Source organism: Rhinopithecus bieti, unplaced genomic scaffold (assembly GCF_001698545.2).
Source record: "Rhinopithecus bieti isolate Rb0 unplaced genomic scaffold, ASM169854v2 scaffold_48474, whole genome shotgun sequence".
Taxonomy (NCBI): Eukaryota; Metazoa; Chordata; class Mammalia; order Primates; family Cercopithecidae; genus Rhinopithecus; species Rhinopithecus bieti.
The window spans coordinates 277,105-301,299 of NW_016819100.1; the positions used below are offsets into that span (position 1 = coordinate 277,105).

General features: G+C 39.3%; 2 protein-coding genes across 6 annotated transcripts in view; one reads left to right on the forward strand and one right to left on the reverse strand.

The window, feature by feature from the left end:
- Positions 1–4,024, reverse strand: part of CILK1 (ciliogenesis associated kinase 1) — a 61,078-nt gene extending 57,054 nt beyond the window's left edge. For both annotated transcript variants that reach the window (XM_017858231.1, XM_017858230.1), the window contains exon 1: positions 3,787–4,024. The gene's annotated coding sequence lies outside the window, so the exon portion shown is untranslated. The remainder of the gene's footprint in view (positions 1–3,786) is intronic.
- Positions 4,025–4,126: 102 nt separating this feature from the next.
- Positions 4,127–24,195, forward strand: part of FBXO9 (F-box protein 9) — a 36,804-nt gene continuing 16,735 nt past the window's right edge. Inside the window, exons 1-8 of one of the 4 annotated variants that reach the window (XM_017858235.1) lie at positions 7,870–7,963; positions 8,159–8,359; positions 13,264–13,350; positions 15,685–15,843; positions 18,075–18,132; positions 20,049–20,148; positions 22,200–22,330; positions 23,737–23,851. In XM_017858235.1, coding sequence (XP_017713724.1) covers positions 15,697–15,843; positions 18,075–18,132; positions 20,049–20,148; positions 22,200–22,330; positions 23,737–23,851 — 551 coding nt within the window. In that variant the 5' untranslated portion in view covers positions 7,870–7,963; positions 8,159–8,359; positions 13,264–13,350; positions 15,685–15,696. Of the gene's footprint in view, positions 4,322–7,869; positions 7,964–8,158; positions 8,360–13,263; positions 13,351–15,684; positions 15,844–18,074; positions 18,133–20,048; positions 20,149–22,199; positions 22,331–23,736; positions 23,852–24,195 lie in introns of those variants that run through there. The other 3 variants (XM_017858234.1, XM_017858236.1, XM_017858233.1) reach the window with 3 other exon arrangements.

Here is a 24,195-nt window from a genome sequence, read left to right on the forward strand (position 1 = left end):
GAGTAGCATATTTTTTAAATGTGTGAATATAATACATGTTTTCTAGTCAACTAAAGATGTATCAAATGTTCCCCACGTTCCCGTTAGTAAAAAGCATATGAATATTTTGCTAATCTTGAGCCCATATAGTTTTTTAAAAAAAGGGGAGCAGATCTTTGAAGATGTGCTATCCTCAAACTCAAACATGACTTCACATGTCAACATATGCTGGATTTGATTTCAGCCTGCTCAGATGAGTGCCACGACAAGACACTCTTCCTACCCAGGAAGACTTTCAAAGCACAGTGAGTCAGGTAATTAATGTGCAAGGGTAGTTCAGTTTCCTTGGAAGAAAATCAGGAATAGAAGCCCACTGTTTGGGTTGAGCGTTTCCCTAAAACCTGTTGAGTAGTAGTTTTTCCTAATATTGGACAGCAGTTCACTAGGAGCAGACAGATTGAATGAGGATGCCCACATCAACCTTGGTTACCATCTTGACATAGACCTGAGCTGCTGCTTTTACTTCTTTGGTTGCAATCAAAGGCATCTCTGATTTTCTTTCTGCCACAACATTTCTCTTTCTGCCACAACATTTCCTTAGCATTTTAATGCAATTCACCCCAGAAAATGATCTGTTTCACTAAATTCTTTTTACTAGGTAATTTTCTAGAACATATGTGTTTTTATGAGGAAGTTAAAACTGTATTTCAAAGGTAAGCACAACCACAAACTAAGATACAATTATACTATAATCCCAAAACACGTGTATAAGTCATCTGGCACATACCTCTGTTTGCACATTCTCTCTGTCAACCACGTCAGCCATAAACACTGAGGTCCATAGATAGGAGATTTCTAATACTCTAAACATAGGCCCTTCTCAGAAAGCGACAGTTATCAAAGACCACAGGTGAAAGACTCAACAGTTAAGTGAGATACTATTCACAGGCTTTCAGATCAACATACAGAGGGGTCATTAGACCCAGAATTCTCCCAAGGAACCGCCAGGCAAATACACACACTCACACAGATCCCACAAGCAGAAAAATGCATTTTATCAGGGCAAACATCAATAGAAGGGTTAGGGACCACTCTAGCTCTGCAAGATCCTACAAAATGAAACCGAGGAGACTGCTGCAAGAGCAGCAGTACAAAATAAAATAAAATAAATAAAAAAAATTAAGCAGTAGTGTTCCTGGCAAGGTTCAGATGGAAAAACAGCAACAGATCCCAGAAGCAGAGCTGCAGCCAGGAATAACCTAAGCTCAAGCCATTTTAAGTAAGGGCAGGATAATACTTACTAAGGATTCACTGCATGGTTACCCTGGTTCTCTAGGCCTCCAGGCTGAGTGTTCAGGAATTGGACTTTGTTAAGTTACTGTCAAGGGACAAGCAGACCTTTATCAGGTATATGCTAGTTATGGGTAGGCACTATAGACCATCTTCACACTACAACTCAGGGGTGAAACTGGGGGGAAGCATTTTCCCTATTTTGCATGTGAGATTAATACTAGGAGATTTACAGAAGGCCACACAACTAATAAGTGGAGTCAGGCCCTTGCCCCAATTCTGCCGTACTTCAAAGCCCATGATACCACATTACCATGCATAAAATATGGTTCCGGCCCTAAAGAGGCTTAAATTAACCTAAACCAATTGGAGATCAATACAGCCAGTATAATGAAGGGCTAACAAACAAGTATCCTGAGAAACAGAAAGAGAAAATATTGTAAGAGAAGTAGACTTAGGCTCCTCTGAGGACAGGTAGGAGTCACACAGGAGAGTGAAGAGAAGGGAGGGGGTTTCTAGGGAAAGCACTATGAGCAGTGGCACTGTGGGACATTAGCAGGACAGCGAGAAAACCAGACTGCTTAGAGTGCAAAGATGCATGCTGAAATGAAAAGAGGATTTTAGACAGGAAGGGCAAGGCTGATAGGCCTTGAGAAGTCAGGCATAATATTTTAGACTTGAGATAGTACATAATGGAGAGAAACTGAAGGTTGCACGTCCAGAATAGACACGATGAAGTGGTCATTTTAAAGATTAGACAGGCAACAGAACACTGAAAAGACCAGAGGGAAGCTTCTCATTCATTCATTCAGCAAACATTTAATGAGAGCTTACTAAGAGTCAGGCTTGGGAGGCTGTTGCAGTACTGCAGGAGAGGAAGAGTGAGGACTAGATTAGAATATAGAAGGAGGGATCTATATAAAACATATTTCAAAGGTCTTGATGACTCATTGATACAGAGGATGAAGGAAATGAAGGAAAAGATGGTTAAAGATAATTCCAACGTTTCAAGATTAATGTAATTTCCACTGTACTAGGAACTTCAAAAAGCAATGAGAATAACAAACAATAAAGTATAAAAAGGGCTCTGATGATATTGAACAGTCAATAAATAAAACTCCTAAATGGCTTGTTTGACATCCTAGTAGCTCATTTACACTTAGTCTGTGGAGAAGAAACTTCAGTGAAAAGACCTTTTTTTTGTGATCAAATGCTGAGTTCCCTTGGCAAGGACAGCAGGGGTCTGCCTAATCAGACAGGCTCCATCAACCCTCCAGCAACCCCCTCCACCATCTGAACCTAGACTGGTTTCATTAGGAAATGTGGCGGCCTCGCCGCTGCCTGGCCGCCAGTTTTGACTTTGGAGAAGGGGACAAGGCAAAGTGGAAACGGAGAAATAAAAAGCGGGCAGGGTCATTTAGAGAATGGGGAATGGTACGGGATGTCATTTTAAATAAAGGATCCCAGGACTGCTTTCCTTTCTATGCTTACTTCCTAGTGTTTTACAAGTCCTGATCTCAAGTAGATAGGAAAGCCTTAAAGAGTCTTTACCAAATTGTAGCGCATTGTTCAGAAACTATTTTAAATGTGCATATTTATGCATATATTAACTCCCAGCACAGTTCAGCATATGATTGAGACACAAATTCTTCTTAATAATTCATATGTTGACTACAGAAATTTAAAGCTCATTTAAACTTTATATTCGGCAATGGTGCCATTCACTATTGAAGCACACCCTGAAACCCCACTCGCTGGGAAATGTGAGAAATGAAAACTGTAACTATCAAACTTCTGTTACTACAAAGAGTTCTCCCGGTTTAAAAAAAAAAAAACCACAAGCGCCAATACCTTAGAGAAATCCAGTCCCGCTTTGTAAAATTCAGTATGGAAATCCCTCAGCCTAGCCCAGCTCCAGCAAAAGCAGGTCTTATTTAGTTATAAGTGGAAATGAATACTCTTCTCTGCAGAATGATGCATTAGCTACCTTACATATAAGTCCTTAATGTTAGTGTCAAAGTCAAACTTTAAAAGGTTAACATTACAAAAGAATCAGTTGTTCTGCAAAATCCTTCAATATCCTTCTCATAACAGCTATTCAGATTAATAAGAAAGAAATCAGAGCAGAAAGAAATCCAGTAAAAAAAATGGTTGCAAAATAAGTACGCGAGGATTTTTGCTCAGACCCCTTGTGGGACAGCCAAGGGCCTAGTCAGGGAAATTCCAAGAGCAAGTCCTCAACGTGCCCCGCAACGAGGCTTCAAATGGGCTAGGGTCTTCCCTCTCTTTAAGACTAAAAGATAAACACCCATCAAAATCCTCTAGGCTCCGAGTTTTCATACCAGGAAGGAGAGAACCATATGATCGCGGAAAGAAACTATAACCCATTAGCCTCTTCCTGCGCCTCCGATCCATCACGGGGCCACCGGCCAGGGGTCTCCCCGCCGCCCCAGCCCAGCAGCTACTAAAGTGACAGGTCGCCCGGCATAAGCCCCCAAATCCCGGAGCCCCACTTACTGGCGCCGCGAACTCAGGCGGGGGCCCGCCCCTGCGGTGAGCGCAGCTCCTCGACGAGCGGGGCACAGCCGCCAGCTCCGGAGCTGGAAATGGGGACAATCGCTGCTAAGACCGGCCGAGGGCTCCGTGCAGGGACGCCCGCGAGGTCCGCCGAGTCGCACGGGCCGCACGGCGCATGGTAGTGCAGCAGGAACCCGGCCGTTTTCCAGCCTCCGGCAGGAAAACAAACAAAAGGCTGGGTGGCTTCTACTGGGGACGACCGGCTGCTTTCCCTGGGAAAAGTTACCCTGCAGCTCCCCTCGCTGGCCCTGCGCGTCCCTGCACCGCGTCCCGTTCGCCTCGGCTCGCCCGGCCGAGCCGCGCGGCGCAGCTCTGGGCCAAGGGCGGCACAGCGCCCAGGGACCCCTAACGCCTGCTGACCACAAGGCTATCTCCGACTCCAAACGAACGCCTCATTGCAGATAGGCTCGATCAACCATCAAGACTTAGAAATATGGAGGCTGTCGATGGACGTTCTGAGCACATTTAATGAAAGGTAATCGTTGTGGAAACATTTTTCTTATTTGAAAAAACGTAGCTGAGGTGGCACGTCATTAATGCCACCTAATTAAGTAATCAGTGTCACTGAATTGTATTCAAAGTGGTTAAACAGCAAATTTCATGTTACCTTTATAGAAAAATAAAATGAAAACCCAACTGATTGTTAGCATTCCTTTGAACTCTTAACAGTTTTTATGTTGTTAGCAAGCAGTTGTAAAGACTAGACTCTTCTCCAGATGGGAAACTGACTCTAGTCAGATACCCTCTACACAACATGTTAGATTCCCTATAACTAGTTAACAATCTAACTAGTTAACTGATCTAACACTAACATGTAATTTTATAACAAATTCATTTATGTCATAAGTGATATTGTAGACATTACCTAAAATCATCTTTATGAGGCTACAGGGCTTTGAATAAAGAAGTTGCTTCCAGGTCCCTGATTTTTAAATTTACATAATTGTTCTAAGCCAACAGTTGTTAAACATTAGCGGGAAGCATCAAAACCACCTGGAGGACTTGTTAAAACAAATATCTGGGCTGCAATCTCAGATTCTGGTGCCAATGTTGCTGGGTCACATGGTCATAAGCAACACAAATTTAATCAATAAAGCAGTAACTCTTTAACACTTCGTGGACTGTTCGCTGAGTTTACAATTACCAGCTGATCATCATATCAGTTTTTTTCTATTTTTATTTTTTAATTCTACAGACTGAAGATTGTTTTTTACTGAAAAAATCTATACCAAGGCCTGAATCCCTCTCTCCTCTTGATCTTGTGGAAGAAGCATGCAAGATATAAGATAGTCAACCTTCTTTAGATTTCCTCTCCCAAATGGAAAAAGGTCTTCTGGTCACTTGACATATGTATAACATTGATATCTACCTTTGTGCTTACCTATTTAACAGCCAGCCCATATGGCAAATGAAAACTGAAAATCATTATCAGCGAAAAGATAGAGAGACATGACAAGGAATCTAACAAGTCATATACTACTGCCATGAAAAGCAATTTCTAAAGTAAAATGATCAGTTTTAGTCAAATTGTCCAAGCAGGTCTACCTGGCAAACAGAGGTCTACCTTTTAGCAAGAGTCCGCTAGGCTACTAAGTAGCTTAGATCAGTAGTTTTGGCCTCAGGAAATTATAATCCTGTAAATATAATATGAGAATATAACCTTGTAATGAGGTCTAGTGTATACTGTGGAATTGACTGAAAATAGAAAATTAGTAGCTATGAAGCATAATAGTGTTTTAATGCTCAATTTATCTTTACAAATATTATGTTATTAAGCTTTAACTACTTGCTAGAATAAAAGAAACCATCTGTGTAATTGACCAGGCTATTTTAAACTAGCACTCAACATTTTAAATGAAACAGATTTGTTCTGAAACTATTTCAATACTTCATTCTCAGTTTGTAAAAGAATCATATTTATCATTTTATTCTATTGTAAATCTTTAGATTTAACCTTTCCCCCCAATTTAATTTCAAAGTCCAAATTTAAGGAGTTCTTTGGGAGGAAATTTATCCCTAAAAGATTTAAGCCCTAGAGTCTCCTTTAAAACTAAAACCTACATTTTGGCTTCTTTTAAACACTAAGGCATCTTTTATAGGTACCTGACTTACCACGCAAATAAAAACACGCATCCGAAGGGTGGATCCCAATATTAAAACATGGCAGGCCGGGCGCGGTGGCTCACGCCTGTAATCCCAGCACTTTGGGAGGCCGAGGCTGGTGGATCAGGAGTTCGAGACCAGCCTCACCAATATGGTGAAACCCCGTCTCTACTAAAAATACAAAAATTAGCTGGGCTTGGTGCCGTGCGCTGTAATCCCAGTTACTTAGGAGGCTGAAGCAAGAGAATCCCTTGAACCCGGGAGGCGGAGGTTACAGTGAGCCGAGATGGCGCCACTGCAATCCAGCCTAGGCGACAGCGACACTCCGTTCCAAACAAAACAAAACATGGCATTTGGACTACCTTATTGTAGCTCGTTCTCCCTCCCCTTCACTCTCTCTCTCTCCCCTCTCCCCCAGCACTTTCACCTCCATTTCTGTGCCAAGGATGTACTACAATTTTTTTTAGACGGAGTCTCACTCTGTCGCCCACGCTGTAGTGCAGTGGCGCGAACACTGCCACCTCCGCCTCCCGGGTTCAAGCGATTCTCCTGCCTCAGCCTCCTGAGTAACTGGGATTACAGGCGCGTGCCACCACGCCCGGCTAAGTTTTCTATTTTTAGTAGAGACGGGGGTTTCACCATGTTGGTGAGGCTGATCTCGAACTCTTGATCTCGTGATCCACCCGCCTCGGCCTTCCAAAGTACTGGGATTACAGGCGTGAGCCGCCGCGCCCAGCCGATGTACCGCATTTTTAATCTCTCCAGAATAGAATGGATTAGAAATTTAAACTCTGTCAACTCGTTGAATGTTTGGAACTCTATTAGTTCCTGGCACCAGTAAAAACTTTAAAAACTCAGTATATGTTGCTAAATGAAGGTAATATGAAGCCTGTCAGTTTTCACAGGCAAACTCGTAGTTAAAAAGATTTAAATTGTGTAAAAACAAAGTATCACCTGATAAACAAGTACATTCACTTTAGAAGAAATAAGGTAGTTTGGGCTTTAAGAGGTGGGGCGGGGGACCAAGTGTAAGTTCCGGTGCTCAAACCTGAGAGGCCGACTACAAATCCCAGAGTGCCTCGCGGGCGCCGTCTCCACGGCACTTCGGTTTCAGGGCCATGGAGTCGCAAGACCTTCTCTCACTGCATTATGGGATCTGTAGTGAGACGTGCCTTGCGTTGGCTCTTTCCTCCTGCTGGGCACCAAAGCGCGTCTTTTCCTCAACCTCCAGTCTGTCTGTGCTCTCAAAAACTTCAGTCGTTGTAACGACTGTGACTGTTGAGAAGTTTGTATTCCCGCATTCCTGGCGCGGGACTCTAGCCAGATGCTTCGAGGACTTTGTTGCGACTGTCCCAAGAGTCCAGTTCGATGCTTCTCAGGGCGGCTTGCCTTAGGGGCCCACCCCTAAATTTGGGTTGTAAACATCTTTGAGGTAGTGCTTGTTCAAGTTCGCTTAAGTGTTCACTTAGCCCAACACGCGGGTTGAGCTTGAGGTTCGGCACCGGGGCAGCCTCACCCAGCGTCAGGCGCGCGCATACAGTAGGTCCGCGACCCCTAGCCTACCACGAGGCAGCCCGCGGGGCTGCGTGGCCGGGCAGCGCACACGGGCAGCACCGACACTGCGCATGCTCGGCGCGTCGGCGCAGGTTTGCGCAGCTGAGGGGGCAGCACCGCAGCGGCGTCCGGGGTCTCCAGTAGGGCTGAAGCTCCGGTGTTCGCATAATACCCTGCTTCGGCTGGCAACGGGCGTCCCTCCACTCCCCAAGTCCCCGGCCGCCGCCGCCACCCCAGCGCGCCCCGATCTGGCCCCCTGCCCCGCGAAGATGGCTGCCGTACGCCGGGCCCGCAGTTATTGCCGCTGCCTGGTGCGCTTCTCCGACCGAGAACTCTGCTAAGCTCTGCTGCAGAGACAGGCAGGAGTAGACACCCAGACACCCAGCACCCCTCCTCCGGGGGGCGGTGCAGTGGGGGCACGGAGAGCCCCTCGAGCGCAGCAGGCCGCCCCGCCAGCATGGTAACCTGGCCAAGGGCTCGAGGGTGGACGCCGCGGGGCGGGAGCGCGGTGTGCAGGAGGGGCCGGGCCTAGGGCTGGGGGTCGGCGGGGCCTCTGGGAGAAGTGGGAGCTTCACGGTCACCACCCGTTAGAGGGCCCTGGCCTGACAGGGAGTGCGTCGGGGGGCGGGGGTTGCTAACCCTGGCTTCTCCCCAGGGTTCCTTCCTGCTGAGCCTCCCCAACCCCCGCCGGGCTCTATGTGAGGAGGAGGGTTTGCAGGACAACCGGGGAAAATGCCCCTTCTCGGCTCGCTGAGTATGTTGAACCAGTCTCGGTCCTCTGGAGGGATTTTATCAGAAGCATTGAGCATAGATTGAGGTGAGCTGTCACAGCGCCTGAATTCGGAAGGGAGCTCTGGTAAGCGGAGACACTTGTTGATTGTCCTTCTGCCGAAAAGCCAGGCCCACCGACAGGCCCTGCCGGCTCCTTGAAGAGCCATGGGTGGAGGACGCATTTACCCCGCGAGGCGTCAGTTCCCTGGGTAGTATGTTGGCAGGTGGTCCTGGCGGAGTGGGATTGGAGGGTTCGTCTCTGCGGCGTCGGTGCGGTCCAAATGGAGAGACTGAGCTAAGTTGCAGAGTTTGACAGCGCAGATTCCATGGGACTGTTCCCTACTGGAATATGTCTTCTCTGCCCTATACCTTCCTTTGGTTTAGAATACATTGTTCATCTGAGAAACCAATCTCTGACTGGGGCTTAAAGAATCAGGGATGAAATAATTCCAAACGAATTAATTTATAGTAGAGTCACATATTTATTGCATAAATGAATGGCTGAATTTATTTTTATTAAATTAATCTGGAGGATAGAAAAGGCGTCAATTGCCCCTGCTCCTAAACTCTCAGTAGTTCTTTGACCAGGATTAAGCACTTAGCCTTTATGAGTTTATTAATCCCACCTGTGAAACGGGAGTAACATGATGAAGACATGGGCTACTCATACACATGAACTAAAGTGAAGGTGGTATTTAGGTCAAACTCGATTATGAAAAATAAAAGAAAAACTTCCAAGTGGTAACTGAGGCCCTACTTATTTCAAGTAGTAGTTGAATTGACCAAATGTCAACTCAGCCACATCCCAGATATAATTGTTTGGTTTTGTGATCATACTGTCAACATCAAAGTAAGAGTGGTTTAGTTTCACTATAACACAGGGGAGAAGAAAGGTACTGTCTATATTACACTTGTCCCATTTCCTTTCCTCATCCTTCAGATACACATTATCCACGTGACATTTTGTCAATTCAACCAATATTTTTGAGTACCTATTATCAGCCTGGCATAGTGTGAGACTGGGAGAATACTAGATCTTCAGTAGAACCAAACCTGCAAGGTGATTTATGATAAACTTTTAATCAGAGAATGTCACATATGAAAAGGGACCTCAGTAGATCACCGTATCTCTTTATTGATGTCCCACAGACATGACAGCTGAGGCCTAGAGAGGCCTTTACTACAAATCAAGCAATGTGTTTGGCCTTATGGTTACAGAGGTAACTGAGATGTGTTCCTGTCCTGGATGCCTTAACTCTAGTAAATGAAACAACGAACCTCAGTACAATTGTTGTCATAAAAATAAGCACAAGTGTTATGGGAACACAGAAGAGGCAATTAGAAAGGCTGAAAAATGCTTCTAAGATGAACCCTGAGCTGAATCTTGAAGCATGAGTAGAAATAGCTAAGTGAGGAAGAAAGCATTCCAGATAGAGCAAGCAGCTTATGCAAGCCAACTGGACAGAGCAGGGGAAGCTCTTGAAGTCAGTTTAGAATGACTACTAGGCAAGAGTTAGAAAACTAAATTACAAAAGATACCCCACAGAACTCAGGTCCCCTCCCATTACCTCTACTTAGAGTTTACAATAATAAAGCAGACTCTTACTTGAGAAGAGAGAAAAATACACTTCTCAGTGGGATTTATACATTCAGTCTTTCATTACATACTTTCCTGCTGGTGGTGGTCTTAGGAAAATCTCCCGACTTGAAGAGACTAAAAAGCAATGTATTTGATAATACATAAATCCTTAAATTTTCCATTTTCTAGAAATTCATCTGAGTTCTTGATCTCATTTATTTCTTCACAGATATATGCTTTACAGTGTGCCTAGCATTTTACCATATACTGACTGGTTCAAGTATGAAAGGCACCTCTGCTTTGAGTCTGCTTGCCAGAGATAAGATAGGAGGCAAGGCTAATTTATGTTCTGTAATATAGTGCAAGTATATCTGGTAGCTGTGTTAAAGACGTGTGTTAATATAAATACCGCCCCCCCCACCCCGTCCTGCCCCGAAATAACATATGACTAAAATTTGCAATTGTAAAACTTACCATCTTTGGAACTAGTAAAATTAAATGGGTTTTATTATTGTCTAGCTAAGCTTTAAGGTCATTTCCCTGATTGCCACATTTCTTTACAGTAAGTGTGGAGCAAGTTTCATTTGCTAATAAGTCTATTAGCTAACAGACTGAGCTGAGGCAACATGCCATTTTCACTGGAAGGTAGGGTTTAGTTTAATTTAGCAAACATTTATGGAGAACAAAAGGATAAAATGAAAGTCATCTGACTGAAACCTCTATTAAGTCCCGAGTCACACACAGTAATTCCAGTCTAGCTTTATTCCACTGAAGCCAATCCAATATATAAAAATTTGATTTATAGACAGATAAAATAGAAGGGGTTTCTTTATAAAAGCATTTACTATTAAAAGTCTGACTAAGAAGCTTTCCTAGTACACATAAAATACACAGAAGTCTTATTTGCATAGAACACATTTAATAACATGCTAGCTGTATAAAAAAAGTGACATCATCTTATGGACTATATTCTTTTTTTTTTTTTTTTGAGACAGGTCTCACTCTGTTTCCCGGGTTGGAGAGCAGTGATGCAATCTTGGCTCACTGCAACCTCCATCTCCCAGGCTCAAGTGATCCTCTCACCTCAGCCTCCCAATTAGCTGAGACTACTGGTGTGCACCACCATGCCCTGGTAATTTTTGTAGAGACAGGGTCTTGCCATGTTGCCCAAGCTTGTCTCAAACTCCTGGGCTCAACCAATCCTCCCACCGCAGCCTTCCAAAGTGTTGGGATTATAGGCATGAACCACCATATCCTGCCTGAACTATATTTTCTTAAGTGATGAACTATATTTTCTTAAGTGATCCATGAAACAAAAACTATCTGCTACAGCCAGGCATCACTGCACAAGCCTGTAGTCTCAGCTACTCAAGAGGTGGAGCAGAAGGATCTTTGGAGCCCGGGAGATTGAGGCCATCCTTAGGAGACTCTGTCACAAGAAAACAAACAATTTGCTGAACTCCATAGGACAGCTAAATGTTACTGTTTTCTGAAACAAAGTTGTTATTTTTAGCCACCTAACAATACATTTTAAACTAGAGCCCAGTGAATTTATTCTACAGTATCAAAAAAAATTCAAGTATCAAGTTACATCTGATTGGCATCGTTAAACTTACCTGTGAAGAAGGTATCTACAAAGAAGCAATGTTGTATTTCATTAGCATGAAACATTATAGTATTTTCTGGTTTAGTACTTGTAGAAGTTTATGGACACTAAAATTATTTGGGCTTTTTGCCTTAGACTCAATTATGTTTAGAACATCTGTCACAGCACCTTGTCAACTGCATACCAGAACATTTCTCCTCCTGATGGAAAATACAACATGACCTATGAGGTAGTCTTGCAAAAGAAAAAAAAAATCTTGGCAAAATCTAATCTAGCCTCTCAAGATCCAGCCACAATTTACAGAAAATAAGAGTAAGAGGTCAAAGGAACATATTTATTGAAACTTCAGCAAAATCTAGCTTCTACAGAAAAACGACCCAGTTTCATCCCAAATAAATTACAAGAAAAAAGAGTGAGGATTATAAAAGACTTGAGACATATCAGTCAATTACAATGTGGACTTTATTTGAATCTTGATTTCACAAACTGAAATATATGTAATTTACATATGACATCTTGAGAAATATGAATACTGTGACTTGGTAGTTGATATAAGGAATGACATTGATAATTATTGAAGTTGGGTCATGAGTACTTAGGGATTAATTCTCTTTAAATATTTTCTCATAAAACTTTTAAAATCTTGTAGAACTAAAAGAATACCAAAGATGTTCCTGTTTTATTTCATTTTTTTCTAAGAAGAAAAGTGAAAATAATTTTCTTTTCTTTTTTTCTTTTCTTTTTTTTTCTTTCTTTTTTTTTGAGATGGGGTCTCTGTCATCCAGGCTGGAGCACAGTGGCTCTATCTCTGCTCACTGCAACCTCCATCTCCCAGGCTGAAGCAACCCTCCCTCCTCAGCCTTCCAATTAGCTGGGACCACAGGCATGCACCACCACACCTGGCTGATTTTTTGTATTTTTAGTAGAGATGAGTTTTCACTATGTTGACCAGGCTGACCTTGAACTCCTGACCTCAAGTGATGCTCCTGCCTCAGCCTCCCAAAGTGCTGGGATTACAGGTGTGAGCCACCACACCTGGCCAGAAGAAGAGAAAATAATTTTTATTATAGATTATCAGTAGTTATGTATATTAATGAAGGATTTGGCTTCATTTACCTAATTACATTAATCATAAATCATTTATGAATAGTAATAAACTTGAATTGTTACTTTTTATAACACAGTTGGCCCTCTGTACCTGCACGTTCTGCATCCTGGGATTCAACTGTGGATCAAAAATATTTGGGGGAAAAAAAAGCAATACAACAATAAAAAATAATATAAATTAGGAAACAATATACTACAAGAACTATTTACATGGCATTTACATTGTGTTAGGTATTATTAGTAACCTAGAGATGACTTAAAGTATATGAGAAGATGTGCATAGGTCATATGCAAATATGCCATATGAGGGACTGGAACACCCAGGGATTTTGGTGTCCTGGGGGCTCCTAGAACTAATCCCCTGTAGATACTGAGGGACAACTGTAATTAAATTGATTTTTGGATGGATGCAACTGATGTTAAATTTGGCAGGGGCGGCGAGGAGGGGAATGTTAGGATTCACGATAACGTGAGTGCTGTGGTTTGGATTAGAGAATATGCTTTTCAGACTCATTTTCCTTTGGAAATTAATAGTCAGGTCTCAAGTGCACCCTACAGCCTTGCTACTCTAAGTGGATTCCACAAAGTGTTGACAGTATGGTACTAAATAGCAAGTAGCTGAATGGGAAATGTAGGTTACAGAGGGCAACTGGTGTGTGTATATTTCTGATGTTATTTGGGTTTTTTTCCCCCTCAGGCAGAAGCTGAGGAAGATTGTCATTCTGATACTGTCAGAGCAGATGATGATGAAGAAAATGAAAGTCCTGCTGAAACAGATCTGCAGGCATGTTTCTTCAATTGTGTCTTTGATTTTTATTCCATTGTTCCCATACATATGGAGAAATTGATCATAATCATGGGTAGTTGTAGGTTATTACTGTTTGCATTGAATTTAACTGTTTTCTTACTGGTTTGTAGAATACTCAAACTATGTTATGGCTTTGTGAAAAGAAGTATCAATAATGGCTGCTTGTAGTTTAACATATGGGTTTAAAGTATTCAAACTAAGGCTTACACGTGACTCAGAGCCCATAATCTTAAAAAGATTGATGGGTTTGACCACCTAAAAGTTTAAAACCTGTGTATAAGAAAAGGCAAGGCATCATAAATAAAGTTAAGAGAAATAGCCAACTGGGAAAAACTGTTTACCATATATGGGCAGAGGGTTCATCTTCTTATTACATACAGCACTCATATATTTGGAGGAACAGAGGATAAAAGGATATGAATGGACTGTTAATGGCAAAATAATACAAATGGCCATTAAATAGTTGAAGTGATAATTAACCTCATTAATAATTTAATCAGATTGGTGAATAATGTGTGTTGTTGTCCAGGCTGTGAGAACACTCATGCAGTGTACATGAAAATGTAAATTGCTACAGCTTTCTGGAGGGCAGACCGGTAATATGTATCAAAATGAAAAACATGCATTCCCTTGATACAGCAATTCTACTTCCAGGAAATTAATTTTAAGGAAATAGTGGGGAAAGTAAGTAAATATGCAGTATAAAGATGTTTAGTATAACATTGTTTATCTGGAAAAACATCATACAACTTAAATATTCATTACCTGTTATTAAGTAATGGTGCATCCATACAGTGAAAACACTACAGCCGTTTAAAAGGATGAAGTAAATATGCATTAAAAGAGAAAAAAAGTTGCTATAACTAGTTGTGTCTCACTGCACTTGTAAGGTTAATAATTGGAATGGATCGTCTAGTAGACATTGAATGCTACTAAAGATTCTGCAGGTCAGAAATCTGTAACATGTTAAAAGCGTAGCAACAAAGCAGTGTACAGAATATAGAGAAAAATTAAAACCTTCTAGATATGTCTTTAAAAAAAAAAAAAAAAAAAGGAAGCCAGGAATAACATATGCAACCCTGTTAGCAATGGCTGCCTTTGGGCAGAGTGTGTAACCCAGTTTGGGTTCCCCAGGAAGCAGACTAAATGAAGACTGCTGTGCAGGAAGTTCATTAAGGAGTATTCTTGGGATCAACACCTATGGAAGGGAAAGAGGGAAACAAATGGGCAGGGAGAAGACTAGCTGTAATGCAGTCTTAATGGACTGCTTAGCCATCCTCGAGGGAGTTCTGAAGATGAAATACCCTTTCAGGGCTGACCTGAGTTGCAGAGAGCCAAGCCTTTATTAGCCATTGATCAGTCATTGGGTGGGGATTGAGAGGACAGTGTGATTTTGCTGAGGCAGTACCCAAAAGGGCTGACTAGTCAAGTGTTTTCAGATAAAACTCTCAGCAGTTTGGGTAACAAGTTCTTTATTTCTAAAAGGGAATTTGGGCAACACACCAGAGTCTACCTTATAGGGTTTACTTTTTATGTGCTTTAAATTTTTTTTTTTTTGAAATGGAGTCTCGCTCCGTCACCCTGGCTGGAGTTCAGTGGTGCGATCTCAGCTCACTGCCAACCTCTGCTACCCAAGTTCAAGCAATTCTCATGCCTCAGCCTCCTGAGTAGCTGGGATTACAGGTGCCTGCCACCACACCTGGCTAATTTTTTTTGCGTTTTTAGTAGAGACAGGATTTTGCCATGTTGGCCAGGCTGTTCTTGAACTCCTGACCTCAGGTGGCCCACCTGCCTTGGCCTCCCAAAGTGCTGGGATTATAGGCATGAGCCACTGTGCCTGGCCTTTAAATTTTTTAAATAATAAATATTTGAAAAAATATTTTCTTTTTGAAATACAGAATGTTAATTAAGAGAAAGACTTCAGGCTTACCTATAGATTTTTTGGCAGCATTCTTAATATCTACTAGATGATATAGTCATTAAAAAATTATTAGAAACTTATAACTTCAGCCTGTAAGTGAAGGCTTATATTTTCATCCTAATTAAAATTCGGTGCTTTAATGTAATTCGACTTTTGCTGTATTGACATGTATTTTATGCTAATTTCTTGATTCTTTAAGTTTTGAGCAGAAAATTATTTTAAAAGATAACATGTATTTAATGGATATTTAATAATTTAGAAGGCAGTGGACTTAGAGTAATAAGTATATACATGGAAGTAGGTATTGGACATATTGGACATATTGATACATTGTTCCAGAGTTGAGCTACCCTTCCTTGATGAGTCCTAAAATGCTGTTCTCCCGGTAGGCACAACTCCAGATGTTCCGAGCTCAGTGGATGTTTGAACTTGCTCCAGGTGTAAGCTCTAGCAATTTAGAAAATCGACCTTGCAGAGCAGCAAGAGGCTGTCTCCAGAAAACAGCAGCAGATACCAAAGGAAAACAAGAACAGGCAAAAGAAGAAAAGTTAAGTATTATAGATGTTGTAACAAATTACCTTTTTTTAAAATTTTATTTTGGCACATGGACATTTTCACTGACACAATAGTCATTAAAACCAGACTTTTGGAACATAAACACGTATCTTGTAAAATAAAAATTTTGACTAGTATACTATTTCTCACAATTTCTTCTAGGTACTTTGGATGGTACCACTACTCCTGCATGGCTTTTTTCTCTGTAGGTACACTATCTTCATTGAGCTGTCTTTTGTTAATTTATAGACCTCTGGGATTCATGTGGTTTCTAAAAGATTGATGTCTTTGAATTTATTAACAGAACCAAAAAGAAAAAACAGAATTTTCTGAATTTATTAATAGAACTGAAAAGATTGCTCACATGTTAATGTCTTTCCAGAGGTCTTAATTTCATGCAGTATTTTGTTGTATTTTGAGTTGATCAGCTTACAATAATGCATTAATCTTTTTCTTATTCTGGAAAATTTTGAAATACTTTCACATTGATAATATTTTGAATGCTGTCTAATATTCATATCTCTTCTGGTACTTACACAGAGCAGGCACAGCATACCATTTCATTTCTTATTATTCTTCTTCCATAGAGGCTGCCATCTTTTTACCATCAGATCCAAGTTTATGTTTACAATTAGTCATTAAATAATTGGCATTATCATAATGACTTACCTTCTATCTCCTCTTAATTTTTATTTTGAAATAATTACAAGTCCACAGGTATAGGGAAGTCTGGTGTACCCTTCAGCCTTCTCTGATAGTAACAACTTGCATAACTATAGTACAATATCAAAAATGAGGAAATAGACATTGGAACAATCCACAGTTTACTTAGATTTCCTGGGTTTATAAACACTTGCCTGTGTGTATGTGTATAAATAGTTGTTTGCAGTTTTGTTAGAAGGTAGCCTCATGTAACCGCCACCACAATCAAGATACAGAACTGTTTTATAGTTATATACTCCCTTTCCCTAGTCATTCGTAACAACTGACAACCACTGGTCTGTTCTCCATTTTGTAATTTTGATATTCCAAGAATGTTGTATAAGTGGAATCATCCGGTATGTAACCTTTTGAGATTGGCTTTTTTCACTAAGTATAATTCCCTCAAGATCAGTCCAAGTTATTATATATCAGTAGTTTGTTCCTTTTTATTGCAGAATAGTATTGCATGGTATGGATGTACCCCCAGTTTAACATTTATTGGTTGAAGGGCATTCGAGTTGTTTCTAATATTTGGCTATTATGAATGGAGCTATGGAAATATATGTGTAGGTTTTTGCATGAACATAATTTTCATTTCTCTGGGATGAAACCCCAAGAGTGCGGTTGCTAAGTTCTATAGTAAGTGCATGTTTGATTTTAAAAGAAACTGCCAAAGTGTTTTCTAGAGTATCTTATATTAAGTTCCCACCAGCAATGTGTGAGTGATCCAGTTCCTCCTCATCAGCATTTAGTGTTGCTACTTTTTAATTTTGTTTTTATTATTTATTTATTTATTTTAAGGCAGTGTCTCGCTTTGTCATCAAGGCTGGAGTACAGTGGCGTGATCTTAGCTCACTGCAACCTTTGCCTCCCGGGTTCAAGTGATTCTCGTGCCTTAGCCTCCTGAGTAGCTGGGATTACAGGCCCCGCCAGTAATGCTGGCCTAATTTTTGTATTTTTAGTAGAGACGGGGTTTCACCATGTTGATCAGGCTTGTCTCGAACTCCTGACCTCAAGCAATCCACCTGCTTCAGCCTCCAAAAGTGCTAGGATTACAGGCGTAAACCACCATGCCCAGCCAGATTGCTAATATTTTCAATGTTATGTTTTGGAAGTTCTTTTTGTATTCTAGATACAAGTCTTTTGTAGAATATGTGGCTTGTAAATATTTTCATCCTCTTAACGGCATTTCACAGAGCAAAAATTTTTAATTTTGATGAGGTCCAGTTTATCAATTTTTCCTTTTATGAATGGTGCTTTTGGTGTCAAATATAAGAACTCTTTGCTGAGTCCTAGGTCTCCAAGATTTTGTTTTCTTTTCTTCTAAAAGTTTTATGGGTTTTACATTTAAGTTCATGATCCATTCAAGTTAATTTTTATGTAAAGTATGAGGTTTAGGCCAAGGTTCTTTATTTTGCCTATGCATGTCCAGTTATTTGACACAATTTATTAAAAGGCCTTCCTTCTGCCATCCATACTAATTTTAATGCAGGTTTTCAAAATTTTACTTTATATTTTATAGGCTCGAGAACTCTTCCTAAAAGCAGTAGAAGAAGAACAAAATGGAGCTCTCTATGAAGGTAAAAATTCAGAGCCCAGGTTCATATCATCATAACATTTCTGAATAATGACTCTGTTATTAACCATATTTTTTTACTATAACATATTTGGTATAGAACATCAGTTTTCTTAATACATTCTTCCTTCAGTACTCATTGGAAATTGGTTCCAGGAGCCTTTGTAGCTACCAAAATGCTTAAGTCCCTTATATGAATGGTCTAATATTTACATATAACTTACTTATTATGTAAATAGTTGTTATACTGTATTTTTTTATTTGTTTTATTTTAAATATTTTTGATCTGCAGTTGGTTGAATCAGAGAATGTGAAACCCATGAATACAGAGAGCCAACTGTATTTGAAATTGTTTTTTAAAAAATGAAAATAGAAATTGTTTTCTATATAACCTGTCTTTTGCAAAAAAAAATTGCTGAGAAACATCATCATATTGGTAGGATAAGCAAAATAACTTTTTTTTTTACATTTAGCTTTAGTTATTCTTCATTAATACAGTATTTAAAATTGTTCATTTTACAATATGCTCTTTTATGGGTGAAAATTACTTCAGAGGATGGGAATATAAAGGATAAATTGAGGAAAAAATACATGTTTTTCTTTCTAAGTTCCAATTTACATATTACTAACAGAAATATGTGGTAATATACGTGTCAGCTTTGTGTCTTTTATTAACCCAATAGAAATGTGTAAATAAAGTGATAGGACTATTTACCATATTAAGTTTGTAACTATGCTTTCATTTTGTGATAGTAAAGATAATTGAGGCATAGGAAAAATCCTTGTGCTTGAATCATTTGAAAATGCCCCAAAAGTAACATCATTCAGAGTTACTGCATTTATGTGCAAATTTCTTCTAGTGATAATTTTCTTTAGATTTTTAGAAAGGCCCAATTGGTCAAGTCCCTGTGCAGCCTTCATTGGTTTGTGAAATTCGCATCTCCACTTAGTGTATGGTAATTCATCCAGAATAATAGAACATGGCAGAATATATTAAATTATAAACTTCTTTGTAGGGAAAAAGAACTAGTCAGCCTCTACAGCTCCAAGTTCTACTGGTATATCTCTGTGGGGAGAGTTAGTGAATATTACAGCTGTAAACTGCTTGTCTAGATTTGTAAAAAATAAGTTTTGAAGATTGCTTATGTAAATAAGAGGCAGCTGGGCTAAAGGAAGTTAAATTTAAAGGATAATTAAACAAAAAAACTATTATTTATTCCACCCAGTAGGAAACGTTTAATTTTCCTCAACTTTGTGTCTTAGAAAAGTTTGCTTAGAAGTGTTTTTGGCCAAACATGGTAGCTGACGCCTCTAATCTCAGCACTTTGGCAGGCTGAGGCAGGAGGATCACTTGAATCCAGGAGTTCAAGACCAGCCTGGGCAACATGGCAAGACGTTGTCTCTACAAAAAATTTAAAAATTAGCTGAGTGTGCTGACTGATGCATGCCTGTAGCCCTAGCTACTCAGGAGACTGAGGTGGGAGAATCACTTGAGCCTGGGAGGTGGAGTCTGCAGTGATCCGAGATCGTGCCAACTGTACTCCAGCCTGGACAACAGAGTGAGACCCTGTCTTAAAAAAAAAAAAAAAAGAAGTATTTTTGTTGGCTATAGCAATTGCATCTTCAGAGCCCAAAGAAAGACAACTATTTAAAAATCATGATACATAAGAGGGTGAGGAAAAAGATGGGAAGGGCTAATACATAAGAGTAAAATACAACATCTAAAGTTTAGGGAAAAGTTTCTTTCTGAGCAGTAAGGTTTGGAAATAGTTTTGTGTCACTGAACTACTGTTGCATGTAGAAAAACAGAATTTGGCTGATTGTAGAGAAAGTTACCAAATTAAACCACAGTTAAGGGTAATCAAAGGAAATGACAAAAATGTGTGGTGATAGCTAATTTAGCTTTATTTCTTCTTTTAGCCATCAAGTTTTATCGTAGGGCTATGCAACTTGTACCTGATATAGAGTTCAAGATTACTTATACCCGGTCTCCAGATGGTGATGGCGTTGGAAACAGCTAGTGCGTATATAATTTGATAGACAGTAATGCATAGAGTTTGTTAAAGTTAAGCATCTTTGTCCTGTTGACTCTTAACGTAAGATGGTGCTAATTCTGTTAAGCTCTATACTCTTTAGTATATCTTTGTTTATAAAGTTGTAGAAATTTTTTAATTAGGGAAATTGAAAGATTAAAACATGGAAATGCACCTTTTAAACAGATACAAAATAATAAAATGAAAATGGTTTAAAAAAATAAAAGCAGTAGTTACTGAAAGGAGTAAATTAAAGGACACATTTCAACTTTCTGAAACCTATTTTAAGTAGAAAGTTTTAAAATGTAATTAGGCTAAATTTGGCAAAATGTTAATAATGGTTAAAATTGAGATGATGGGTACATGGAATTTTATTACACTAGTTTCCTTTTGGTAATATGTTCTGAAATTTTACATTTTTAAAAAAAGGCTTTCAATTCTATTAGGAAAATGCTGAACTATAAAAGACGTTATTATTCTCTTAATTTTTTTTAGTAGAACATTAAAACTCTAACATTAAAAACACAGGTGCTAATATATTCCTAAAAGAAATCATATTTGAATTATATAGTTGCCACTTGCATCAAAGCCATGAAGTAGCGTTGGTTTTATGTGGATAAAGATCAAGAAAACTTATCTTTAAGGCAATCCTTTTGAAACTATTTGCAAGACAATTATAAAATTGTTTTGGTATAATTCCACTGTCTCCCAAAACTCAATTTGCTGATATTAGAAGGGAAGGGGGTCTGTACCCATGAGAGAATGTCAGGTTAAAAATAGGCAGTACAGAGAAAAAAGTTTTGGTAATGAAATATTAGCTATTATATTAATATATTCCCTCTGTCATGAAATAATTGTCACCTTTATTGATAACATATGCTTATTGCCAATGCTTTTTTAACTGCATATGGTATTAACACTTAAGCTTTGAATAAGTCATATTAAAAACATCTCAACGAGGTCAATATTAATAAAAGTGTTTAAATTTTCAGCTAATAATATTGTTCACCAAATTAGAGTTAACAGTGTGAGGTAGTTCATACTTAAAATGAATCACTTGGGTTTTTTCTAAACCTTCTTTATATTTGAGTAGAGTTGTTTAGACTCAGCTCTTCGCCAGTTTTATAAATATGTGCCAGATGCTGTTAAGAAAGATTGTATTAAAATATTAAAGAGGCATTTCTTTTCTTTCCCATTTTTTATACAAACCCAGATGCTATGAAAGTTCCTTAAGGATTCATCTTTTTTTTTTTTTTAATAAAATTTGATAAGCCCTAAAAGTTTGCCTTTTTCTTTCCTGTAACATGTTTGTAGAATAGCCATTGAGTCCATCTAGCCTCAACCACACTTATATTTTGTTGTATTATAAAATGCCCTTCCTGTTTTTTGTTTTTTTTTAAGTCTGCATCACTTGAAACTTCCTCGTTTTCTAACTTTGCCTTCATCCAATCCTCTTTGTAAGTCTGATCATCTTTAAGGTTTACCTTCAGTAAAAATAGAAAGCTCAGACATTTTTCTAGCACCCTTCACTACACATTTGCATATATTGATAGATGATTTGTGAACCCTAAGATGTTTTGAAAGTAGGTATTTTCCTCTCTGAAGGTAGGCTGATAAGGCAAATCTGTTAGAAAACGCTTGGCAAGTAAGTACCTCAGATGACATCTGTAGATTTGGTTTTTATCCAGTTAGAATAAATTAAGGTTAAAGAACATACTACATTAAGATTTTTTAAATCATTTGAAAGTTTTCACTAACTCATAAAATCTCTACTTTACAATAAAATTAGTTAAATCTCAACACCTGTATCCAAAATTCTAATTCTTTCTGGATGATAATTACTGAAGCTTTTTTCTTTGAAAACTGGTATGGTATTCCTTTGTAAGGCAGGAGAAATTCATCACATTTAAAATGTATCACATATTGAATAAGCTTTAGGTGACTTTTGTAAAGCAAATTTGAAAATGCTATGAAAATCAGTTCTAAACTATACGCTTATAGACTGAGGCACTTAATTTATTCACCTTCTTTTTTTCAGCATTGAAGATAATGATGATGATAGCAAAATGGCAGATCTCTTGTCCTACTTCCAGCAGCAACTCACATTTCAGGAGTCTGTGCTCAAACTGTGTCAGCCTGAGCTTGAGAGCAGTCAAACTCATATATCAGGTGTGAATACTTGTTTTTTATAACTCAGTGAGAAATATCTTAACCTTAGATTAAAGATTTCCAAATTTATAAGGTCAGATAATTTGCCAGATAACTGCTGCTTTAGTTCAGAATATGATGGAAGATCTAGTTATAATTATCATTTGCATATACTATTAAGCTGTTTTGTGGTTTTGTTTTGTTTTGTTTTTTTGAGATAGTCTCACCCTGTCACCCACGCTGGAGTGCAGTGGTGCAATCTTGGCTCACTGCAACCTCTGCCTTCCGGGTTCAAGTGATTCTCCTGCCTCAGCCTCCCAAGTAGCTGGGATTACAGGTGTGTGCCACCACGCCCACGCCCTGCTAATTTTTTATATCTTTAGTAAAGACAGGGTTTCACTATGTTGGCCAGGCTGGTCTCGAACTCCTGACTTCATGATCCACCTGCCTCGGCCTCTGAAAGTGCTGAGATTACAGGCATGAGGCACTGCACCCAACCCAGTAGTAAGCTGTTTTAAAATCTAAAGCAGAACAGTTTGTAGTGCTGTTGTTTAAGGATGCCATACCTTTTTCAGTAAAGATATAACAGGGTAAGTCTGAGTTGTTGAGATAGCCCTAAGAAAACTGAAGGAATACTGGTATCATGAAGCATTTCAACCATGCTGAACAATTGTCCTGAGACAGGCTGAATGTTCAGAAATTAATGTATTTTTGGCTGGGCATGGTGACTCATTCCTCGCCTGTAATCTCAGCACTTTGGTAGGCTGACGTGGGAGGATCACTTGAGGCCAAGAGTTCAAGACAAGCCTGGCCAACATGGTGAAACCCCACCTCTACTAAAAATACAAAAATTAGCTGGGTGTGGTGGCACATACTGGTAGTCCCAGCTACTTGGGGGGCTGAGGCCGAGAATTACTTAAACCCGGGAGGCAGAGGCTGCAGTGACCTGAGATTGCACCACTGCACTCCAGCCTGAGCAAGAGAGCAAGACCCTGTCTCAAAGCAAAAGAAAGAAATTAATGTATTTTAATATGTTAAATATTGTTTGGCTCAGGGCTTTTTCAGAGGAGGACAGTTGAAAGTTTGCAAGGAGGTGAAAGTAACTTTAGTGTTAATAGATGCAATATGGATCACACACATACATAGTAGATTATTTTTCTAAAACATTTAATATATCTGATATGAGGGAAAATAGTGTTTTATAAAAAGTAGCTTCAGATCTATACTGAAAAAACAAAGATATTTATGTCTTGATGTTAAGAACCATTCATTATTATTGAGTAGCTAAATACATTCATGCTTCAGCTCTGAGCAATACAGAGGGTGTCATTTATAAATTTCTAGGAAGATATAAATGTACTGGGAATGTGGTTGTGACAACATAATGACATACAGAAGAGTCACTGAAGGCTGATTTTCTTTTGCAGTGCTGCCAATGGAGGTCTTGATGTACATCTTCCGATGGGTGGTGTCTAGTGACTTGGATCTCAGATCATTGGAGCAGTTGTCGCTGGTATGCAGAGGATTCTACATCTGTGCCAGGTACTAAGTTTTTGTTTTTGTTTTTTAAACAACTCAGACAACGGTGAAAACAAAGATGCTCCTTTGCCAATTTTGATAAAATTACTTGATTAGTATTCTGAGTTAAAGCTTAGAATAAACAAGTTTTGCTAAGCTGTACTTAATTTTCTCAAATAACTTAGAATTTAAAGGCTAGAATATGCTGGGTTTATAGGGTATAGAATAATATATAGGACAGATGTAGTAACCCATACTGCGTCCATAGGGTTTGCATGTCAGCTTAACTGATATGGGAAAAAGAATTATATTAGAAAAATATATTCAAGTCATCTTTATAGTAACTGTAAATCCATTGTGGTAATGGT